At 48.6% G+C, this 18,519-nt stretch overlaps 6 protein-coding genes across 6 annotated transcripts; 2 read left to right on the forward strand and 4 right to left on the reverse strand.

Annotated features, from left to right (window-relative positions):
- Positions 1–1,039: 1,039 nt before the first annotated feature.
- On the reverse strand, positions 1,040–2,849 carry FOBCDRAFT_140106 (putative isoamyl alcohol oxidase; the record flags this gene model as incomplete). The annotated part of the gene is made up of 2 exons (XM_054705833.2): positions 1,040–2,333; positions 2,383–2,849. The coding sequence occupies 2 exons, from the start codon at positions 2,847–2,849 to the stop codon at positions 1,040–1,042; spliced, it is 1,761 nt and encodes a 586-aa protein (XP_054561808.2).
- A 292-nt stretch (positions 2,850–3,141) lies between these two features.
- On the reverse strand, positions 3,142–4,779 carry FOBCDRAFT_276956 (family 43 glycoside hydrolase; the record flags this gene model as incomplete). Its single annotated transcript, XM_059611533.1, has 1 exon — positions 3,142–4,779. The coding sequence occupies one exon, from the start codon at positions 4,777–4,779 to the stop codon at positions 3,142–3,144; it is 1,638 nt and encodes a 545-aa protein (XP_059467571.1).
- A 1,237-nt stretch (positions 4,780–6,016) lies between these two features.
- Positions 6,017–8,824, reverse strand: FOBCDRAFT_186474 (bacterial alpha-L-rhamnosidase-domain-containing protein; the record flags this gene model as incomplete). Its single annotated transcript, XM_054705834.1, has 2 exons — positions 6,017–6,937; positions 6,995–8,824. 2 exons carry the CDS (start codon positions 8,822–8,824, stop codon positions 6,017–6,019), a joined length of 2,751 nt encoding a protein of 916 aa, XP_054561809.1.
- Positions 8,825–10,279: 1,455 nt separating this feature from the next.
- FOBCDRAFT_262696 (uncharacterized protein) lies at positions 10,280–12,374 on the forward strand (the record flags this gene model as incomplete). The annotated part of the gene is made up of 2 exons (XM_054705835.1): positions 10,280–10,308; positions 10,361–12,374. 2 exons carry the CDS (start codon positions 10,280–10,282, stop codon positions 12,372–12,374), a joined length of 2,043 nt encoding a protein of 680 aa, XP_054561810.1.
- A 443-nt stretch (positions 12,375–12,817) lies between these two features.
- Positions 12,818–14,302, reverse strand: FOBCDRAFT_276959 (uncharacterized protein; the record flags this gene model as incomplete). The annotated part of the gene is made up of 1 exon (XM_054705836.1): positions 12,818–14,302. One exon carries the CDS (start codon positions 14,300–14,302, stop codon positions 12,818–12,820), a length of 1,485 nt encoding a protein of 494 aa, XP_054561811.1.
- Positions 14,303–16,361: 2,059 nt separating this feature from the next.
- Positions 16,362–17,795, forward strand: FOBCDRAFT_296047 (glycosyl hydrolase; the record flags this gene model as incomplete). The annotated part of the gene is made up of 4 exons (XM_054705837.1): positions 16,362–16,395; positions 16,461–16,903; positions 16,955–17,099; positions 17,152–17,795. The coding sequence occupies 4 exons, from the start codon at positions 16,362–16,364 to the stop codon at positions 17,793–17,795; spliced, it is 1,266 nt and encodes a 421-aa protein (XP_054561812.1).
- Between the last annotated feature and the right edge of the window lie 724 nt (positions 17,796–18,519).

Consider the following 18,519-nt stretch of genomic DNA (forward strand, 5'->3'; position numbering starts at 1 on the left):
GATCATAACTCCCTATGCCAGCTCACTCATCTCATATACTCTAGCCCCTTGATATCGGATGTTTTGGCCGGCTTAAGCAAGCATATGGCCGACAGATCGAGAAGAAGATGAGAGCGGGTATAACATTCAAGGGGCAGAATTTGGACATAGCACAACTTGAATACACAAATCTGCATCAATGGACCGAATACACGTAAGGCCCTGGTCTGTACGAAACGTCCGGCCACATATTCGATCCGGCACTTGTGCCAAATTTGAGGTTATACCCGAATAAGTAACTTCTGGTGATGGATTGACTGTTTGAGGGATTTTCTATCCGGTCAGCAGTTATGTACAATTATGCGATATACCCCTTCTGCCGTAAACCGTAAATAGTAAGGTTGCCAAGGCCAGAGGCTAAGATTTAGCCTATTTGTATATAAAAGTGACCGAATATTCATGACGTTCCCTAGCGCAATATCCGGCTAATTCTAAACATCCGGATGGTACTTACGGGGCTTTATGCACATATAGATGTACCTTTTATCCGGATCGAACTGGCCGGACGTTTCGTACAGATCAGGGCCTAATGTCTGATAATTCAGAGAACTTGTAGGACATAGATGGTCCCCCCTCAATACAGCGGTGGGTGTGTCGACGATCAAGGATCTATGACGCTCGAGCTAGTACAGCTATGCGTAAACTAACCTGGTAGTGCGAGGTTAGAGAAAAGAACAGAAGAACCTAGTTCTAACCAAGTCTGCTAACCAGATAGGACTAGATACAACAGAGTATACTTTATGACCAGGAATCACATAGTATGCTTACCTTGCCATGTCGAGGTATGGATTGCAAAGTAGGAGAAAGAGCTAGGCTAGAAAGACTTGAGCAGGATATGGTTGCAGAACGCATCACTAAAGTTTAGAATGGAAGGATTAACTAGATCAAGTCTGGGTAATACTTTATTATCTATAATATTCTAAGAAGTCTATCTACTGATTGAATTAAAGTGCTTAAACCAAGTCCTAGTCACACCTGCCCCATGCAAGTTTCATTCTGATCACTGCTTGCAGAGTCTGCCAGTGTTCAGGTTATAATCCCAAGCATCACTTCCCACTCCAGAAAGAACCCACAGGCTGTTGGTGGGGTCATACTTGTTCTTTACCTCGAGCAATCGATCGTAGTAGCTTCCATAGAAATCCTTCTTGAAGTTGGAGTTGAAGGGGTTTCCCTCATTCATGTAGGCGCCTGTTTCAGGAGCCCACTCCCGCCACAAACTCTCAGTGCCTTCTTCAAGCTGCTCTGCAGTATCGTTGAGCATGTCCTGCGGTGCAAGGGCTGTGTTGAACTTCGCGCCATAGCTCATGACGTGGAGGTAGTTAGAGCGCCATGTCGGGAGCAGAGCGCCGCGCATACTCTTATCAACCTTGGCAGGTCCAGGTCCTCCTTGAAGACCGATGACAGCAAACCCTTTACTAAGGAGACGTTTCGCATAGCCAACGAGCTTTTCCTGGCTGAGATCTGACAACTCCGGACGTCCCAGAAGACGGCTCGAGACCATTGACATGGCGCCGGCTGTATGAGAACCCCCAGCATTGACATTATTGAAAAAGGATAGATAACTCGACTCAGAAATCTCATCGGGCATGATAGTAATGAGACTGCTGTTTTGTCCCCCACTGGCAGTCAAGAGATGCTTGGTGGTCGAATTGATAAGCTTTTCAACAGCTGATGGCGATGTGTTGTAAGCGTAGATGCCCTGACTAATGGTTACACCGGTCTTTGGGTTGCCCGAAACAATAGCGGCACCAGCCCAACCGGCGTCCATAAGAGACGGAAGATCTTGCAGAAGAGCAGCCTGTGCCTTGAAGCTGGCTTCAACAGCAGCAGAGCTGTTGCCAGCAGGGCTAACAGAGAAGCCGGCGTTGACGACTCTAGGCGCAGCATGAGCCTTGATAAGGTATTCGGTTACGATACCGTACTGGCCTGCGCCGCCACCACGAATCGCCCACAAGAGGTCCTGGTTCTGAGTGGCGTCGGCTACAAGAATCTGACCCTCGGTTGTAACAACGCGAACTTGGTAAATGTTGTCAGCTGCAAGACTGAATGTGCTTGACAATGGACCATGGCCTCCTCCTTGGATGTGGCCACCAAGGCCTACCGTGGCGTCGTTGCCACTCACAATGACACGGCCGTAGTTCAGAGCATGGCCAACGGCTTCGCCATAGTTGAGACCGCTTCCCGCAATCAAGACTGTATCTGTCTTGTTTGATCCGGGTATCTTCCACTTGCGCACGAGCTTTTTATTCTTCAGGTTATGGGTCCAGATAGATAGCGAATGAGCTCCAGCGGATCTATCGAAGTGTCAGTCTTTGAAGACATTGTAGTTTCTCTCAGACTTACCGCCCAAACAAATCGTGTCCAGTTCCCTTGACCACAATACGTATGTTCCTTTGGGATGTCCAGCGAGTAGCAATAGCAATTTGCTCGTTGCTGGTAGCGTTGACAATATGGCTCGGATATCCACCAAGATGACATCCATGGGTAGCGTTGTAACCATCGGCACCAGGTGGTAAACACGAGTTGTTGGCATAGAGTGGAGAACCGATCGACTCAGGCAGAGCGGCGTGGAGGGCGGCGGCAGTCCAGTTGCCCTCGACGGTTCGGCATGATAAGGGCGAGTCAAGTGGGTTGCCCCTATAGCATGAAGATGCGGCTGGATGGGTTTTGAGTAGAGCATAGCCGATGGTTCGATTGAGCTCTCCCCATTCTTCAACAGAAGGCCAATTGTGATCAGAGGGGGAGAGTTTGCAAGCTGGGACGGCTGAGGCTAGTGCTGAGCCTAGGAAAGCGAAAGCGTAAAAGAGCATCATATCCCGAGGTACCCCGCGGCACGAGTCCGGACACCAAGCAGTGTGTCAGTACTTCGTATACGAAGTAGACGATGTGGTCGTCCTCAGAATACGTATTGAAGTTTATTACCTCGAATAGTCGGCTGACTTGATCCAGAAGCGAACCGTTCAAGCCAGTAGGAGTGTTGTTGCCCATTTGAATCACTGAACAATTAGGGTCTTGTCGTGCTTTATCAACCCAATCATTGTTTTCAATCCCAGCGGCCTGCTCAGGTGTTAAGACATTTGTGCCGGCTTCCACAAAATACAATTATTCGATCCTGCCTCTAGCCTTGAAATCTCCATAGCGATCCGACCGATCTCTGACAGGACGGTAAGCAAAGTAGTCAAACCGGGCCTCTCGTGCTAGTCCGTTCAGATCCGAACAGGCCATCCCGACAAATGCACCAGTGAAAGGGGAGCCTCCCCAGTCCTGAGCACATTCATCCGAAAGCGTTGATGCATCCAGCACCGGCCCCATCTGCTTAAGTTCCTCATCTTTCATGGCGTAAAAGAAGCGTAATTTGTCTCCGCGTACTGACATAGCTAACTTTACTCTACCTTGTTTAGGAATCGAAACAGGCTCAATAGTATGACTATCCAGTGATGCTTCTTTGTTTGGGGCGGAAACCTTCATCAAGAGAAGTTCCCTCTCTCCGTCCGAGTGTGCAGTGACAGTAAGGTAGTAGAAGCTATACCGGTTGTAGTATGCAGTAAGCCCTGCGTACTGACGCTCATCCTCTGGATAGAACTCAATTATTGTCTCGGCATCGAATGAGAAATGACACTGTCGACGCGCTACAAGAGCCTGCTCAAACCAGGAGCCAATCGACTCGCGACCATATAAGACGAGTCCATTGTCTACCTCGAAGATACGGTTCGGCTTGGGCGTTCGGAGCCACTGAAAATCGGACGGGAGATTGCTCTCAAAAGTATATCTTTGCTCAGCCCAATAATTCGCATCATTGCGAGCCGCCAGCAAGTTAACGTGCAAACTGGGAATTGGACCATCCTTCACGTATAACCAGTCATCATCGGCCCAGTATGCCTCCTGTATAGCTGTCTCACGACCAAGGACACATCGACGTTCTTGTCCCGTAGGCCGACCGGTAAGATACACCAGATAAGTTCGACCGTCGGGCGTATCCACAATATCTCCATGGCCAGCCTTTTGTAATTCGGTAGACGGGTCGTCCTTTGAAGTCAGGATATGGTTCTCTGGATGATTCTCGTAAGGACCCCAGATTGATCGAGACCTTGCCATGGAACATGCGTGAAACCATCCAGTTCCACCCTCAGCAGCCAGTATGTAGTACCAGCCGTTGCGTTTGTACATGTGTGGACCCTCTACATACCCTAAACTCGTTCCTTGCCAGATGTTCTTCCTAGGTCCCACCAGCTTTCCCAGATCAGGATCGTACTGCTGCAAGCAAATACCTGCAAATAGAAGAGGTCGGTTGCGGTGGTTCCACAGCATATTGACGAACCATTTCGTGCCGTTTTCATTATCATGGAATAATGAAGGGTCAAAACCTGAGGAATTGACGTATACTGGCTCACTCCACGGTCCTTGGATATCGTCGGCGCACGTGATGTAGTTGGGAGTATCTTTGAAAGATCCGTGAAGTCGTCTGGTGCATGTATAAACAAGATAGAACTTCGATCCATCATGGGATAAGCATGGAGCCCAGACTCCACAACTATCAGGTATCCCACGCATATCAAGAAGGCTTGCACGATTCAAAGGCCGACACACTAGGCTCCAATTCGCAAGATCCTTAGAATGGTGTATCTGAACACCGGGGTACCATTCAAAGGTTGACGTGGCAATATAATAATCATACTTAACCCGAAGAATAGAGGGATCCGGGTTAAACCCAGGAAGGATGGGGTTGGTAACAAGAGGCATTTTAAATGGTGCCACAATGGAACTGAGACTTTAGATGTATGTAGGCCGGATTAGATAGATAGAGATACTGCGATTTTAAAGGGAAAAGTAGGGTTGTTGTGCAGCTCTACATGTCCACTGCTAAATTGCATTTAGCCTAAAAAGTATTTCGTATCTCTTTAGGCCACTCAAAGCTTATGGAGCTCTACAACATGTAATTTAATCGTTTGTTGGCAATCGATTAGTTATTTTTACTTTCTTGACTGGTCTTATGCATGTTTGAGTATCCCCACAAGCCTTGGGTGGCCTAAACAGTCATACGATCTCCTAAATTACTAACGACTTTTCTCTGCTCAGTCCGATCTGTGACAACCACCCGAAAAGCAAGCGTTCGTTATTAGCAGCGTTAAAAACTCGGCACATACTAAGCCGACTTAAACTTGGATTCAGTAGTCGAGATATCCCTGTGCTAAGACTTTCCTATTTAGATGTCACGTTGTAAGTTGGCACAGCAGTAGAAAGCAGTTAGCCAGCTCCCACCAACCAGGCTCAATCGGCCGCTGCCTAAGGCTACGCCAGTGTGTCTTGAGTGTGGAGCAGACGCTAGCTGACACTAAATTCACGCCACTACTGCTAAGCTCTACCCCAAGAGTCGCCGCCAACATCTGACATACCCTTATTGGCCTGAAATACTGAGGGGTTATTGTTTGTCTGCCAACAGCCGTCTTTCAATTTGCACGATCTACCAATGAAATAATCTGAATGCTTGGGTCATGGCAAATCAACCCAATAGCCTCAGCTTGCGGCAGAATCGGAAGCACGCTAACTCATTTCTCATTCCGTTTTTGAGAATTTAGATTATGCGTAGCCCGCTTCTTAGTATCCGTAGAACAGGCGATTGGACAGGGTGCTAAGCCACACTCCATGGCGGCAGCAAGGGCCAAGACGAAAATCATGCAATTGGTTGAGCCGTCCTACCTAGGGCGCCACCACATTGCACTAAGCTCGCCTGAGTCAACCGTGCATGCCAGACTCCAACAGCTGAGTGGTTTCTTCCTCCGTTTCGGGCCACGTCTCTCGACTCACGGAATAACAGGCCTAGAAAGTGTAGGGGTAAATTTAGTCTTACCTAATTGTTATTTACTAGGTAAACACAACAACATTACACTTTTTTCAAGTATCAAGTGTTGAAATGGTATATTTCAAAGCTTTTAATACTACTCGCGGGGCTAAATCTGCATCTGCTCATTGAAATCTCTCAAGGGGCTATCTTGGGCTCAGATGTAGGACCTACATCTGGAAAAGCTTGAATCGCTAGAACAGGCCAATCTTGAGCGTAAAGCTCGCAAGAAAAGGACCATTTCCCAGCCTTAACGATCCTTACTTCGTCTTTTCCATCTGGCAAAACAACTTCGGCTTCTGTCATAACTGGAACAACAATCTCCATAAAGAACTTGCCCTCCTCCACCCTCCACTCTATAGACGCCAACCCATAAGGTGTCTTTTGATACGCATTCGCAAATTGTATATCACCACCGGGCTGTGGTGCAAACTGGATTCTTGTCCAACCTGGTTCAAGACATTTCAGGCCCCCTAGACGCTCATATAAAAACGTTATCACGGAACCGAAGCAATAGTGATTGAAGGATGTCATTTCACCGGGGTGTATGTCGCCATTGGGTAGCATACTATCCCAACGCTCCCACATGGTTGTTGCACCTGATTTAACAGTGTATAGCCATGAGGGACATTCTTGGCAGAGCAGTACAGCGTATGCTACTTGCACATGCCCAGTACGGATAAGAGCCTCGCATAAGAATGGCGTTCCCGCAAAGCCTGTCCCGATCTTGAACTGGTTTCTCCTCATGATGGTAGCCAGACGCTGACCTGCATAGGACAGTTGATCATCGGACACCAGCTCGAAGCAGATTGCTAAAGCATAAGCTGTCTGAGAATCTGAGCTGATGCGGCCTCTTGGTGACACGTATTCTTCCAGGAACTCTTGACGGCAGTCGACTGCCGCTAGAGCGTAGCATCGAGCATCTTGTAGCTTGTTCAGTGCAGTCGCAACACGAGCCATCAAATCTAATGAACGAGTGAGAAATGCATCTGCCACTAGAATGGGGTCTGTAGACCCGTCCATTGGCTGTTCTGGTGGTGCTTTTGGGTCTAGCCAATCCTATAAAGTGTTAGATAACAAGCATCCACTGACAGATCCAGTCATGGCATCACTTACACCCAGTTGAAATGAGTCCCTGGCCCATAACCTTCTCTGGCCTTTATCATCCCGCGGTATAGATTCGATCCACCTCTTCATACTGTCATAGTTGTCACTGAGGATCTGCATGTCACCAGACGCCATGTAGAGAGCCCATGGTACTAGTACAACCACATCATGCCAAATCGCGACAGGCAGTGGAAGGTTCCAGATTCCAACATCCTCACCAAATATGTTGGGTGTGACATATGCTGGGATACCTTTTCGGCAATCTTGATCATATCTCACATCCACCATCCAGTCTTCCAGGAAGCCGTGACAATCAAATAGCTTCACGGCAGCCGGAGCAAATTGAGCTATGTCTCCAGTCCACCCCAGACGCTCATCTCTCTGTGGACAATCTGCAGGGATGGAAAGAAAGTTTCCTTTCGTACTCCAGCGTGCATTGCTGAAGAGCGTATTGAGGTTCTCATTGGAACATGAGAAGTCTCCCACGGCTCGCATGTCAGTATGACACACAACAGCCTCGACTGAATCGAGAAGAGTACTGTCATGTGCCATACCATCGATCTGACAGTACCGAAAGCCATGAAAAGTGAACTTGGGCTCCCATGGATGAGCAGAAGCGTCGCCGTCACAAATATACACATCAGTCGCTTCACAAAAGCGGAGGGGTCGAAGGCCAAGTTCACCATGTTCAAGAACCTCAGCATGACGAAGCTCAATCTTGTGGTGTTTTGGCCCCTTAATTCCCTTGATCCGTACATATCCGACAAGATTCTGGCCAAAATCAACGACTGTCTTGTTCGAGGGCGTGGTTATGAGTTTAACGGGACGGATGGTTTCTACTCGGCGAACAGGTTCCGAGCAACCGGAAACAAATCTAACAGATTCAGGCAAAGGATCAAGTACAGTAACTGATTCCCAACCTGCATCAGCCGAGTGGCTCGCATTAGACCAATGTCGGATCGCGAGGTTGGCGTCGTACTTTTCTCCGTCATACAGCTCGGCTTTGGTTGCAGGTCCCGGTATCGAGTACCAGCTCGAGTCTGAAATTACCGACTCTACCGTTCCATCTTCGTATGTTATCTCAAGTTGTGCCATCAAAGTAGAAAAAGGACCCCATCGGTGTTGTTGGCCGCCAAAGAAACCAAGGCGTCCACAGAACCAACCATCAGCAAGACGAAAGCCAAGGCAGTTCTGATCAGAGGATTTGAGTAGGTCAGCTACGTCGTATGTCTGGTACCGGATACGATTATCGTAAACTGTCCATCCAGGGGCTAAGAAGTCATCACCTACACGATGGCCGTTCAGCTCTGCTTCATAAACACCTTGGACCACGACGTATAATCTTGCCCTGGAGATTGAGCAGGACCTGGTTCCGAAAGCTTTACAAAGCAGTTGCTCTCGCTGAGACGAGCTGCTTCCCTGGACAAGCTGGGTCGAGCTAATCCTTTGGCAAACCCAGTTCTCTCTCGTCATCAGTCCAGTTTCGTAGAACGTCCCCTGGCTCCAAGAGGTAACGTTCTGGCCGTCAAATGCTCTTATACGTATAGAGATCCTTTGCCGGGGTTTTAGAGAATCCTTGTCGGGCCACGGCACCAACTGTGAAGAGCTCGACTCTATTTTGAAACAGGTCTGCCGATTTTGAGTGATAGCGACATCATTTTGAGTAGTTGACGTTAGGGGATGTTGAGTAATCTCAATTTCATACGCAGTCTGTATGAAGGTGTTCTCAGTAACCAAGGTCCATGATATTCTTGGTCTAGGATCATCCAGACCAAGACTGTACTGAGGTTGGTGGTGCTGAAAATGAACGTTCGCGACCTGGACATCTACCAACACCATGATGAAATTGGTTTTGGTATGCTGAAAGAGGCAGAAAAATGGCTTGACTGTGGAGAAGGAAGGTTGAAAGCTGGCTCAGGAATTGCATTCGGCGCAAGCTCGGCGTTTAAATACGGCTCTGCTCTGCGCCACGGTTATTCTTGGTGGATTACTCTTCCGAGATGATGTACGAAGTGGTGGGTACAAACGTACAGCCGGGTCCCTTGATGTTACAAACGTGAAAAAGATTCTACGTGGGCCGTTCCATTGGAAACAACTGCAGGCAGAGCAGTTACCCAAACGCTGTCGCCTACCAACTCAGAAAAGAATATTACAGTATTAGATGGAATTATCAGGACGTATGCTGCACGCGTGTCGCAGACTCATTTACAATCATCCCTGTTGCCAGATGATGTTCAGGCAGGCTAGTGGCTGTATCTCGTCAAAAACCCTCCTCAATAGACTAGACTGTGTTCTCCACCACTCCGTGATGTGCGGGGTGCTAGGTGACTCGGGAGATGCAGGGTGGAACTCAATCAGTCATAATTTGACAGCAACACGCAGTGGAAACTCCACATGCCCTATATGGCAAGCCAAAGCGCTCTGAAATGGTCAAGGGTAGTCTACTAGCCTCGCAGGAGTCCGTGGAAATGGCCAATACTTGTCTCGATCATGAGTCTATTTGCAATGATCCGCTTCCTCTCGGTATCAGTTTGTAGCGAGATGCTGCTTTAGTGTTCCTAAAAGGTATAGCCAGTTGGCTAGCAACATTTCGTCCCCTTGAACAAAGTCATCTGACGTCTAAGTGTCGGTCTAATCGAGACCGAGGGTGGTTTGCCCCGGATCTTTCGGACCAACCTCACACTACGGGGACATCGATGCCTGCGGTCTGACTACAGGACGTAGAGTTAAAAGCCTTGGCTCCATGCTGTAGTGGATTGCGCTAGCATGCCCCGCATCATGATTGTGGGGGATGATGGGGTGTGACTAGCTACCTAGAGTTAAACTTTACATCGGTTTCTTAACACAGCAGGGGCGTCCGTTTAGACATAATTTAACCTTAATGATCAGGCAATATACCCTTGTTCCTCCAGATTACCCCATGATTCCTGTTACTAGCTTATTCCGTCCATTCGCACATATCAATATACATCATTTGCCCTCAAGCTAGGTCTAGACCATGATCCTTTCATATTTTACCATGAACAAAAGGAGAATAAGCTGAGCTTGGCTTAGGACAGCATCAAAATGGTTGCACGTAGAGCGGTAGGGATCAGTAGTGAGAATCTCATGCCTTTATTGTAAACTTAGAAGAGTGACCCTGGTCTTGATGGAGGGAACACACGACAAATAATAATATAAAGGCTTGGAAGCTCCATTGGAAGGAAGCGCATCTTGTTTGAATCATACGCTCCATTGCCACCAGCTCTACCCTTGGCGAGACCTTTATCGGCCCACTCTAGTCATCTTGCAACAATGTTCCCATTCATTGCAAGGCAAGTCTGGTAAGTAAATTCTTACATTTTATCCTAATGCATAAGCTCACTGGGAATCAAGGTCATGCTTTTGTGCCGCAACTGCCTTTGCTGCCACTGTCGAGGCTATAACGCCTCCTATCGTAGCCAAGGGCCCTGCATGTGTTACCAACAATGGAGCCGTCCAAGTCACGGCTGACTGCGTTGATTCCACTTATAACACAGCCATCATTGACGCTGAGCAAGACTTCGCTACTCCCGTCGCACACCGGAGGGTTTCAGGGCACTTCAGTGAAACCAATATCGACTTCAATATCTACCTTCCAAAGTCTGGGTGGGATGGAAGGTTTTTTCAGCTGGTCTACCCTCTGCAGAACTCGACTGCTGAAGACCACGAGATTGGCTTCGGTGCCGACAGCGGCGGGTATACTAACCATGTAGCTGGAGGTGGAGGCTATCGTGCTGATGCTGCCGTGGCCAAGTTGTCGCGAACTATTGCTGCTAGGTATTATCAGTCTGATCGAAAGATCTATGGCTACATCTATGGCGCCAGCGGTGGTTCCATGGTTACCGTTGGGGCTGTTGAGAATACCTTCGACGTTTGGCAAGGTGCTATTCCTATAGTCCAGGCTATTACTGTCTCCAATCCAAACAACTTTTGCATCCGTGCAATGGCAAGTCTCGTCCTAGAGTCACAAAAAGAGGAGATCCGAGACTCGGTCCGCCCTGGAGGGGATGGTAACCCTTTTAGTCACTTGAATGCACTTGGAAAGAAGGTCCTCACCGAGGTCACTGAGCTTGGCCTCGTACTAGAATCATTCGAGGATTGGGAGGGCCTCGCTGGGAACAGGACAAACTTCCTACGGACCTTCCGAGTTCTGGTCCCTCCCACGATTGCCGGCTTTGATCCGACCTATGTCAACGACTTTTGGACAAAGGATGGATATCTTGGAACTGAAAAGTCCGACCTCGGTGACTTTTACCGCAAGGCTGCCGTCGAATTCAACACGACAGTCAATTCGGTTGTGATTGATTCAGCGAAAGTCCCTGTCGCTCTTACTCTCGCCAAAGCTCCTTCAACCCTACCGGCTTACGGGCTTCAGGCCACTATCAAGTCGGGGGATGGTAAATCGGCTCTCGGACAGTTCACCATACAAATTGCAAAGGGCTCTCGGACTGCTGAGATCGACCCCGGTCAGAACACAACTGTTCTTGCCATGATCTCCAAGGGTTCTCGGATCCAGGTTGACAACCAGGCATGGTTAGCAGGTTCTGCATACCATAGATACCAAGTTCCCACTCAGTCAGACCTCTACGGATATGATTATCTTCGCAAGGCCGATGGAACAGCCAAGTACCCCCAGCGTAACGTACTGATCGGTCCTACCATCGCTCGTGCTGCTAGTGGTGGGGCCACCTTTACTGGCAATATCACTAACAAGGTGATAATTATGGATTCGCTAAAGGACTTTGATGCATTCCCATGGCACGCCGATTGGTACAGGACAGAAGTCAAGAAAGCCCTCGGTGATCGATTCGGTCAGAATTTCAGACTGTACTATACTGCAAATGCCGATCACTACCTGGAGCCGGTGCCCCAGGATCAGCTGACCCGGATCGTCTCCTACCATCCCGCTTACGAACAGCATCTCAGAGACTTGAGTGCTTGGGTTGAGAAGGGGAAACAGCCACCTGCTGAAACATCATACTCTGTCGGCCATGGACAGGTCAAGGTTCCTGCCAGCGCGGCCCAACGCAAGGGTATTCAGCCCATTGTGGACCTGACGGTGAGTGGCAAGACACAAATAGTCACCAAGGCGAGACAAGTCGTCTCCTTCAAGGCTCACATCGAAGTTCCTCCGGGCACTGGGTCTGTTACGTCTGTCGAATGGGATTTTGAAGGAACTGGGGATTTTGAAGCAGCTGGAAGCTTTAAGAAGGGCAAAGCTGTCTTGGATGTGGCGGCTTCTCGATCGTACCAAACGCGAGGCACTTATTTTGCCGCTGTTCGTGTCACTTCCAACCGTAATGGAGATGCCAATACGGCTTATGCTCAGGTTGCCAACCTTGGTCGTGTTAGGGTAGTTGTAAACTAGTTCCAATATACTCGGTTACAGACTGTTGCAGTCTACTAATACTTTCTTTCCTACAAGAATTCTTGTGAAATCTCCATTATTATGTATATTTACCGTATATTTCCACAAAGTCCATTGACTATTGCAAAAGGGGCTGCCCCATTGTCAACTAGGGCTGATTCTATCCAATCCAATTGGGTATATTAGAGAGGAACGTAAAATATTAGACCGCCTCTGCCATATAATGCCTTAATGTTAATTAGTGCCTTGGTCGGTAATGTCAAGCTGTTAGACCTAACGCCAGCATCGATGAGTGTCGTGGAAACATACGGTACATGAGAGTCTTTCAATGGATTGCTTTCTTTCAATTTTTTTTTACTTCTTTCTAACAACCGTTTTGTTATAATTCATAGAAGCATCATAAAGCACAGAAGAGTAGCTGTGTACTGATAAAATGCTACTGTCTATTTCGGCAGCTCCATCCACTCCGCAGTTGTTGCGACCGCAGTCCCCCTACTACCACGTAAAGCCTTGTTTGTAGTTTGTATGACGACTCGTTTGTAGGTCGTCATACAGGGCTCTCCGTTATCCCGAACCTCGAGGACGATATGGTACTCAAGGCCCTTGGCCATTGCCTGGCCGCTGATCGGCTCTTGAGCGGACACTTCGGGGCCCGGAATTTGCACTTCAACCTGATCCCCACGACCTTTCAAGTCGACAGTAATGATGTCAAGGTCTGTATGAAGACCAACAGGCCATCCTTGTACAGCGGTTGGTTCCTTGTACTGAAACCAGTTAAAGGTGATGTCTTGTCCATCTGGGTCGTAACTTCTGGAAGCATCGAGAAGAAGCTTCTCGCCAGCCTCTACTTCTATCAGGACAGGCTCGGGACCACCGGTGCTGTCGTTGACAAAGACAACAGGTGCATGGTTAGTCTTGGAAGGATCATCAGTGAGTGTCCACTGCATACGCGCTGCAAAGTCGGTCTGGAAGGCATGTCGCCAGCGCCAAATGGTGGCGAAATTGCTGGTATAAGTCCGCCCATCCATGCCTACTACATTGTCGACGGCATCGACAAAATGATTGCCCGTCATGGACGGGTCAAAGTAGCTATACCGGCCGCCCCAGCTGCCCCAGTGAGGATGCTCCGGAGACCCCAGGCCGTTTTGGATGAGATAGAGGAATGTCGGGGTGTCACCTTCGACGAGGAACTTGAAGTCAGGGTACTTGGCACCCAGTGGCCCGATCTGGATATTCTCCTTTATCCACTCCTTTGTAAATTGGCTAGGGTCTGCACCGCCGACGTCGGTCGGACCTGACATGCCTGTCCACGCTGCGACATTATACTGGCACCAGCCATGGATAGAGCAGATGTAGAAGATATCCCGATATGTGACTCTGATCCAGGCACCAGTATCGTCCTGGTCAGAGATGGCATACACTCTGATCTTGGATCTGAAGTGAGCAAATGCCGAAGCATTTCTGGTCTTCTCAACGTGTGCGAGAGCCTGGGCAAGTGGATTGGCGCCGCCCCAGAGAAGAACCCAGATAGGCTCCTCGGACTCATCAACACGAGCAATGATGAGCTGGGAGCCGCTACTCAGTGGAGTGAAAGGCTCGAGGGCGATTTTTCCGTACACCGGGGGGCCGACCTTAATCATATCCCGAAGGCTTTGTGCGCTCGGGTACTGGTTGTCGGGATGAGCATGGGCGTTGAGGTTGTCGACGACCTCGCCATAGCCGTCGACGATGCTCTCAATCTCTTGCGGAGCTACACGGGACCTCATGTGCGTGGATGTACAGGCCACAAGACCGCGCGTGTCAAACTCATTGCTGTAGAGTAGGTAGCGCACAAGTGATTGCGAGTCGTCGGGTTCGTTGGTTACGTCGGTCAAGATCAAGACTCTGGGCTTGCCTTTGCAGGCCCGCAGCTGGTTTTGGAACACCATGACAGAGAAACTGTGTATTTGATTGGCGTGCCTGGAGGACAAGCAACCAGAGTCCCTGAACAGCTCTAAATATGTAATACGTAGTACGCTTGTGCAATGAAGCTCCTGCAGGTGCGTAAAACTTCCTTTTCGGGCCGCTCGGTGTTTCGCTCATTAACTTCCCCGATTTTATGCTTTTGCAGCGCATGGATTGTTGGACGAAGTTAACGTGGCCCGCCAAAGTGCAAATCAGGTCAAGTACAGGGTCGCGGTGTATTTACCAGATGTCTGCATAGAGAAGGCCAGTTTGTACTGTCTTTGGGCTGCCGAAGGTAGAGCTTGAGGATCGATCAGATTTGCTGCAGAAGGACTAGATAATGTTGACGTCAAATGGTTCTCTTCAATCTATTATCCAATTAATTGTTAATTTTGGAAGCTGATTTTTGTCTCAGCGGAGGTCATGGGAGTAAAATCACGAGAGTTATGCCGTAGCACTACTACGTAGTAATTCTAAAGAGAGGATTTAGAGAGCTTGCGAACCGCTGGGTCGGGTGGGACATGGATGTTCCCCTCAGTACAGTGGTGGGGTGTATCAACGATCAAGGGTTTACCACGCTCGAGCTAGTACAGCCTGTGCGTAAACTAACCTGGCTGTGCGTACTGAGCCACTCAAGGATCTGTCCAATCGGCGATTTGTCGTTCCCTGAGCCTCCACCTTCTATAATGAGCGTGAACCTAACCGAGAAGAAAACGACGTACCCCTTGCTGTCACGATGTGTATTTTAGGTAATGGGGCATGTGATGGTTATAGCAGTGATACTCCAGCTTGGCCCCCGTACAAAGATGTACAAGGGACTTGAAGCGGGGAAGCAACTCAACTCAGAATATACACACATCCAATGAGACACCCGGCAAAATCAGGGCTCGTAACACCTGCGAAAACCCATCCTCACCCCCTTTATCTTCATCTTGTGTTCTGTTCAATTCTGCCCCTAAGAGGTTTTACCATTATGGTATATGTAATCTTAAAGTATCCCTGCTTACACGTGATATCCAGTGCCTGTTCAACATACAGTGGGGGCAATAAGTTTGAATACCGGGCGTGTATATTTTTAAGCTGCTAGCTTCTTTAGGTAAGTCAGTGCGTATATATCAGCCTCACACGCAGCTTTTAGATATACTGATTGGCTGCCTTAAGCCTTTAACCGGGACCAGAAGTCAGCTGATGCTCAAACAAGCTAAACAGTGGGTGCCAGTACATCAGAAGGTATTCAAACTTTTTGCCTCCCACTGTATATCCGCAAGTTGACAGAAGTTTAAGCTGGATAAGACACGGTAACCCCGCAATCAACATGCAAAGACGGCAAGGGTTACCGCAATGTCAGCCGACCGAACTCGGCTCATCATGGAGCGAATGTTTTCCAAGCTGAAAGCTAGGCCCACAAACAACCTCTATAGTCTATATATCAGAGCTGATCGTGTCGGGTGATGCAGATCAGCCTGAGTTCAGGCAATGTTAGGCTACTGCCCGAGATCAGGCTTTTTACATGCTAGGGATTGCACGAATTATCCGCTTGTCTGATGGATCGGATGGACGAGAGGCTTGTTTCTGAAGAAGCAGAGTTGTGAACGAGCCAGCATGGGCCTGCATCTGTACGGAAATACAATTGCTCAACTGGATTACTGTGCCGCTATCAATTGACCCGACATACTGTCTCGTTTCTTTATTAGGCATAGAGCATGACATGGCTCGGGTTAATCCGTTAACGTCTCCTGATTCAGACCAGGAATGGCCCCCCTGCGCCATTCGCCTAAGAGTAACATCGCAGCTCCAGTGAGTAATGTTGCACTCAACCCCCGCAGAGGGGAGAATCTTTTTACCTCATTTTTACCAGTAAAACTTCAGTCGCCTGGTGTAGTGCACACACAAACTTTCCACACCAAGAATTCTCGACAGGGATTGAGAATTGCATTTGACTTTTCTTTCTATTTATTACGCTTAACTCTTGCACCTATCCCTTTCGGAATCAGATACCCTTTATCCAGTGAAGGCTGCATACTAAGGCTAAGAGTGACAAAAATGGCACAACGAAGCCATCTCCAAATTTACCCTGGTAGGTCCCCTAGCCATAGTCACTGTCTTGTAAGATACCGAGTCGCTCACCTAGGCTATCCATAGGCGCTACCTGGACTGCCGATAATGGCCAGCACATTCAGGCTCATGGCGGAGGAATCATCAAAGTAGGTGAGCGATATTATTGGCATGGTGAAGACAAAACAGAGGGCACCAATTTCCGGAACATCAACTGCTATAGCAGCAATGATCTCGTGGATTGGCACTACGAGGGTGCCGCCTTAACTCGTCAAGAGTCGGGCGATCTCGGCCCAGAAAGGGTTGTAGAGAGACCCAAAGTCATCTTCAACAAATCCACCAACAAGTACGTTATGTGGATGCACATTGATGACCCTGTATATTCCCACGCGCTTGTCGGAGTAGCAACAGGTGACACTGTGAATGGACGATTTTCGTACCATGGGAGCTTCCGCCCTATGGGATGTGCTTCTCGAGATATGGGGGTTTTTGTCGACGATGATGATAAGGCCTACTTGATGAGTGAGGATGTAGGTTATGCACACAGTCTTGAAAATAGAAGATACTTACTGGATACGCAGCGCAAACATGGACTCCGTATTTTCGAGTTGTCGCAAGACTATCTATCGGTAGATAAACTCGTCCATTTATTCCCTGAAAACTTCGAGAGCCCAGCCATGATCAAGCAGAATGGATTATACTACTTGTTCGGTTCGCAACTGACGTGTAAGCGCTCCACATGACTATTTTGAAGGGTTCTTCCCTAATCGTTTTACAGACTGGTATGCGAATGACAATAAATACACGACTTCAACATCCTTGTCGGGCCCTTGGTCACCATGGGAGCCCTTTGCCGACGTCGGGACCAACACCTACGACTCGCAAGTCACATTTGTCTTACCCACGGGGTCTGGGACGCTCTACTTGGGAGACCGATGGGAATTTCCACCGCTCCCGCGTAGCACGTACGTGTGGCTAATGCTCAATATCGACGGTACCAAGGTCACAATGCCTCCCGCCACAAGCTTTGTCCTTGACCAACAAGATGGAGCGGCGGGGACGCGTTTCACGAACAAGATGTTGAAGCAGTCTACGAACGGTGAAAATGGCCGCAACACAGATGGAGATAAACAGAGATTGGCCAACTTTGAGTTCGAGACAAGCATGGAAAGTGGCGCATCTACACTGGTCTTTCAGTATACAACTGAAGGTGACAAGGAGCAAAGCGTTCTCGTGATGATCGATGACGATTTCAAACAACAGGTGGCCTTCCTTGCAAGTCCAGGGCCTGACAAAGTCGCTTTGAGTACGGTTCATGTGATGAAAGGGTTCTCAAAGGGAACACATTCCGTTACGGTAGTGGGCTCTAGCGGTCAAGGAACAGATCTTCGTATTGATGGACTCATCATCCCAAATATTTAGCATTTGGCAATAAAACCAAGGTTACCCACGACCATATAATCGAACATGTTTATGCTAAACGTGCAGTTGTGCTTATTGTCGATAGGGATCACTTGAGGCACAAATTCGCATATTTGTCATTCGTTGCCATTTAAATTGACAGAAATTATCACCGACCGAACGTACCCCTAGAACCAACTGTACGCGCTTTTCAGTGAGTAACTCATAGAGTCGCTTCCGTAAGTCCTCCAGCTGGTGGCAAGATTCATGCCGCCCTTACTCTGAGCATGGCTGAAGCGTGGTGAATCATGCGAAATTGGCCGTCCGGTCAATACCGAGTGAAGGTATCTCAGACACGACGCGAAAGTCTAATCCGATCAGATGAGGTCTGGAACACCCTTGCCAGAAATTTGCAATTTTCTTGTCAAGGCGCTCATGTTGACAGACCTGGGTCTGGGTCATGGCGAAAGAATGAGAGACAGCATTAAGGAGCGGTGATTGGCTGGGTGGTAGTGGTACAGACGCGGTTCTAGACTATCGAAAACTTGCTGTCCATGTGCACTACTAGGCTGCCGTCTAGACTGATCTAATGCTCTCCACGAGACAGCATGAGTTTGGCATTTCGTGGTATCAAATACCGAGAATTGATGGTGACTAGCAGTAAAGCGAAGCGAAGCAAACAAAGCAAAGCAAGGCGAAAGGTATCGGCGTGAACAAGCCACAAGCCACAAGCGAGAATGAACGG

Source organism: Fusarium oxysporum, chromosome VII, assembly GCF_013085055.1.
Source record: "Fusarium oxysporum Fo47 chromosome VII, complete sequence".
NCBI classification, from domain to species: domain Eukaryota; kingdom Fungi; phylum Ascomycota; class Sordariomycetes; order Hypocreales; family Nectriaceae; genus Fusarium; species Fusarium oxysporum.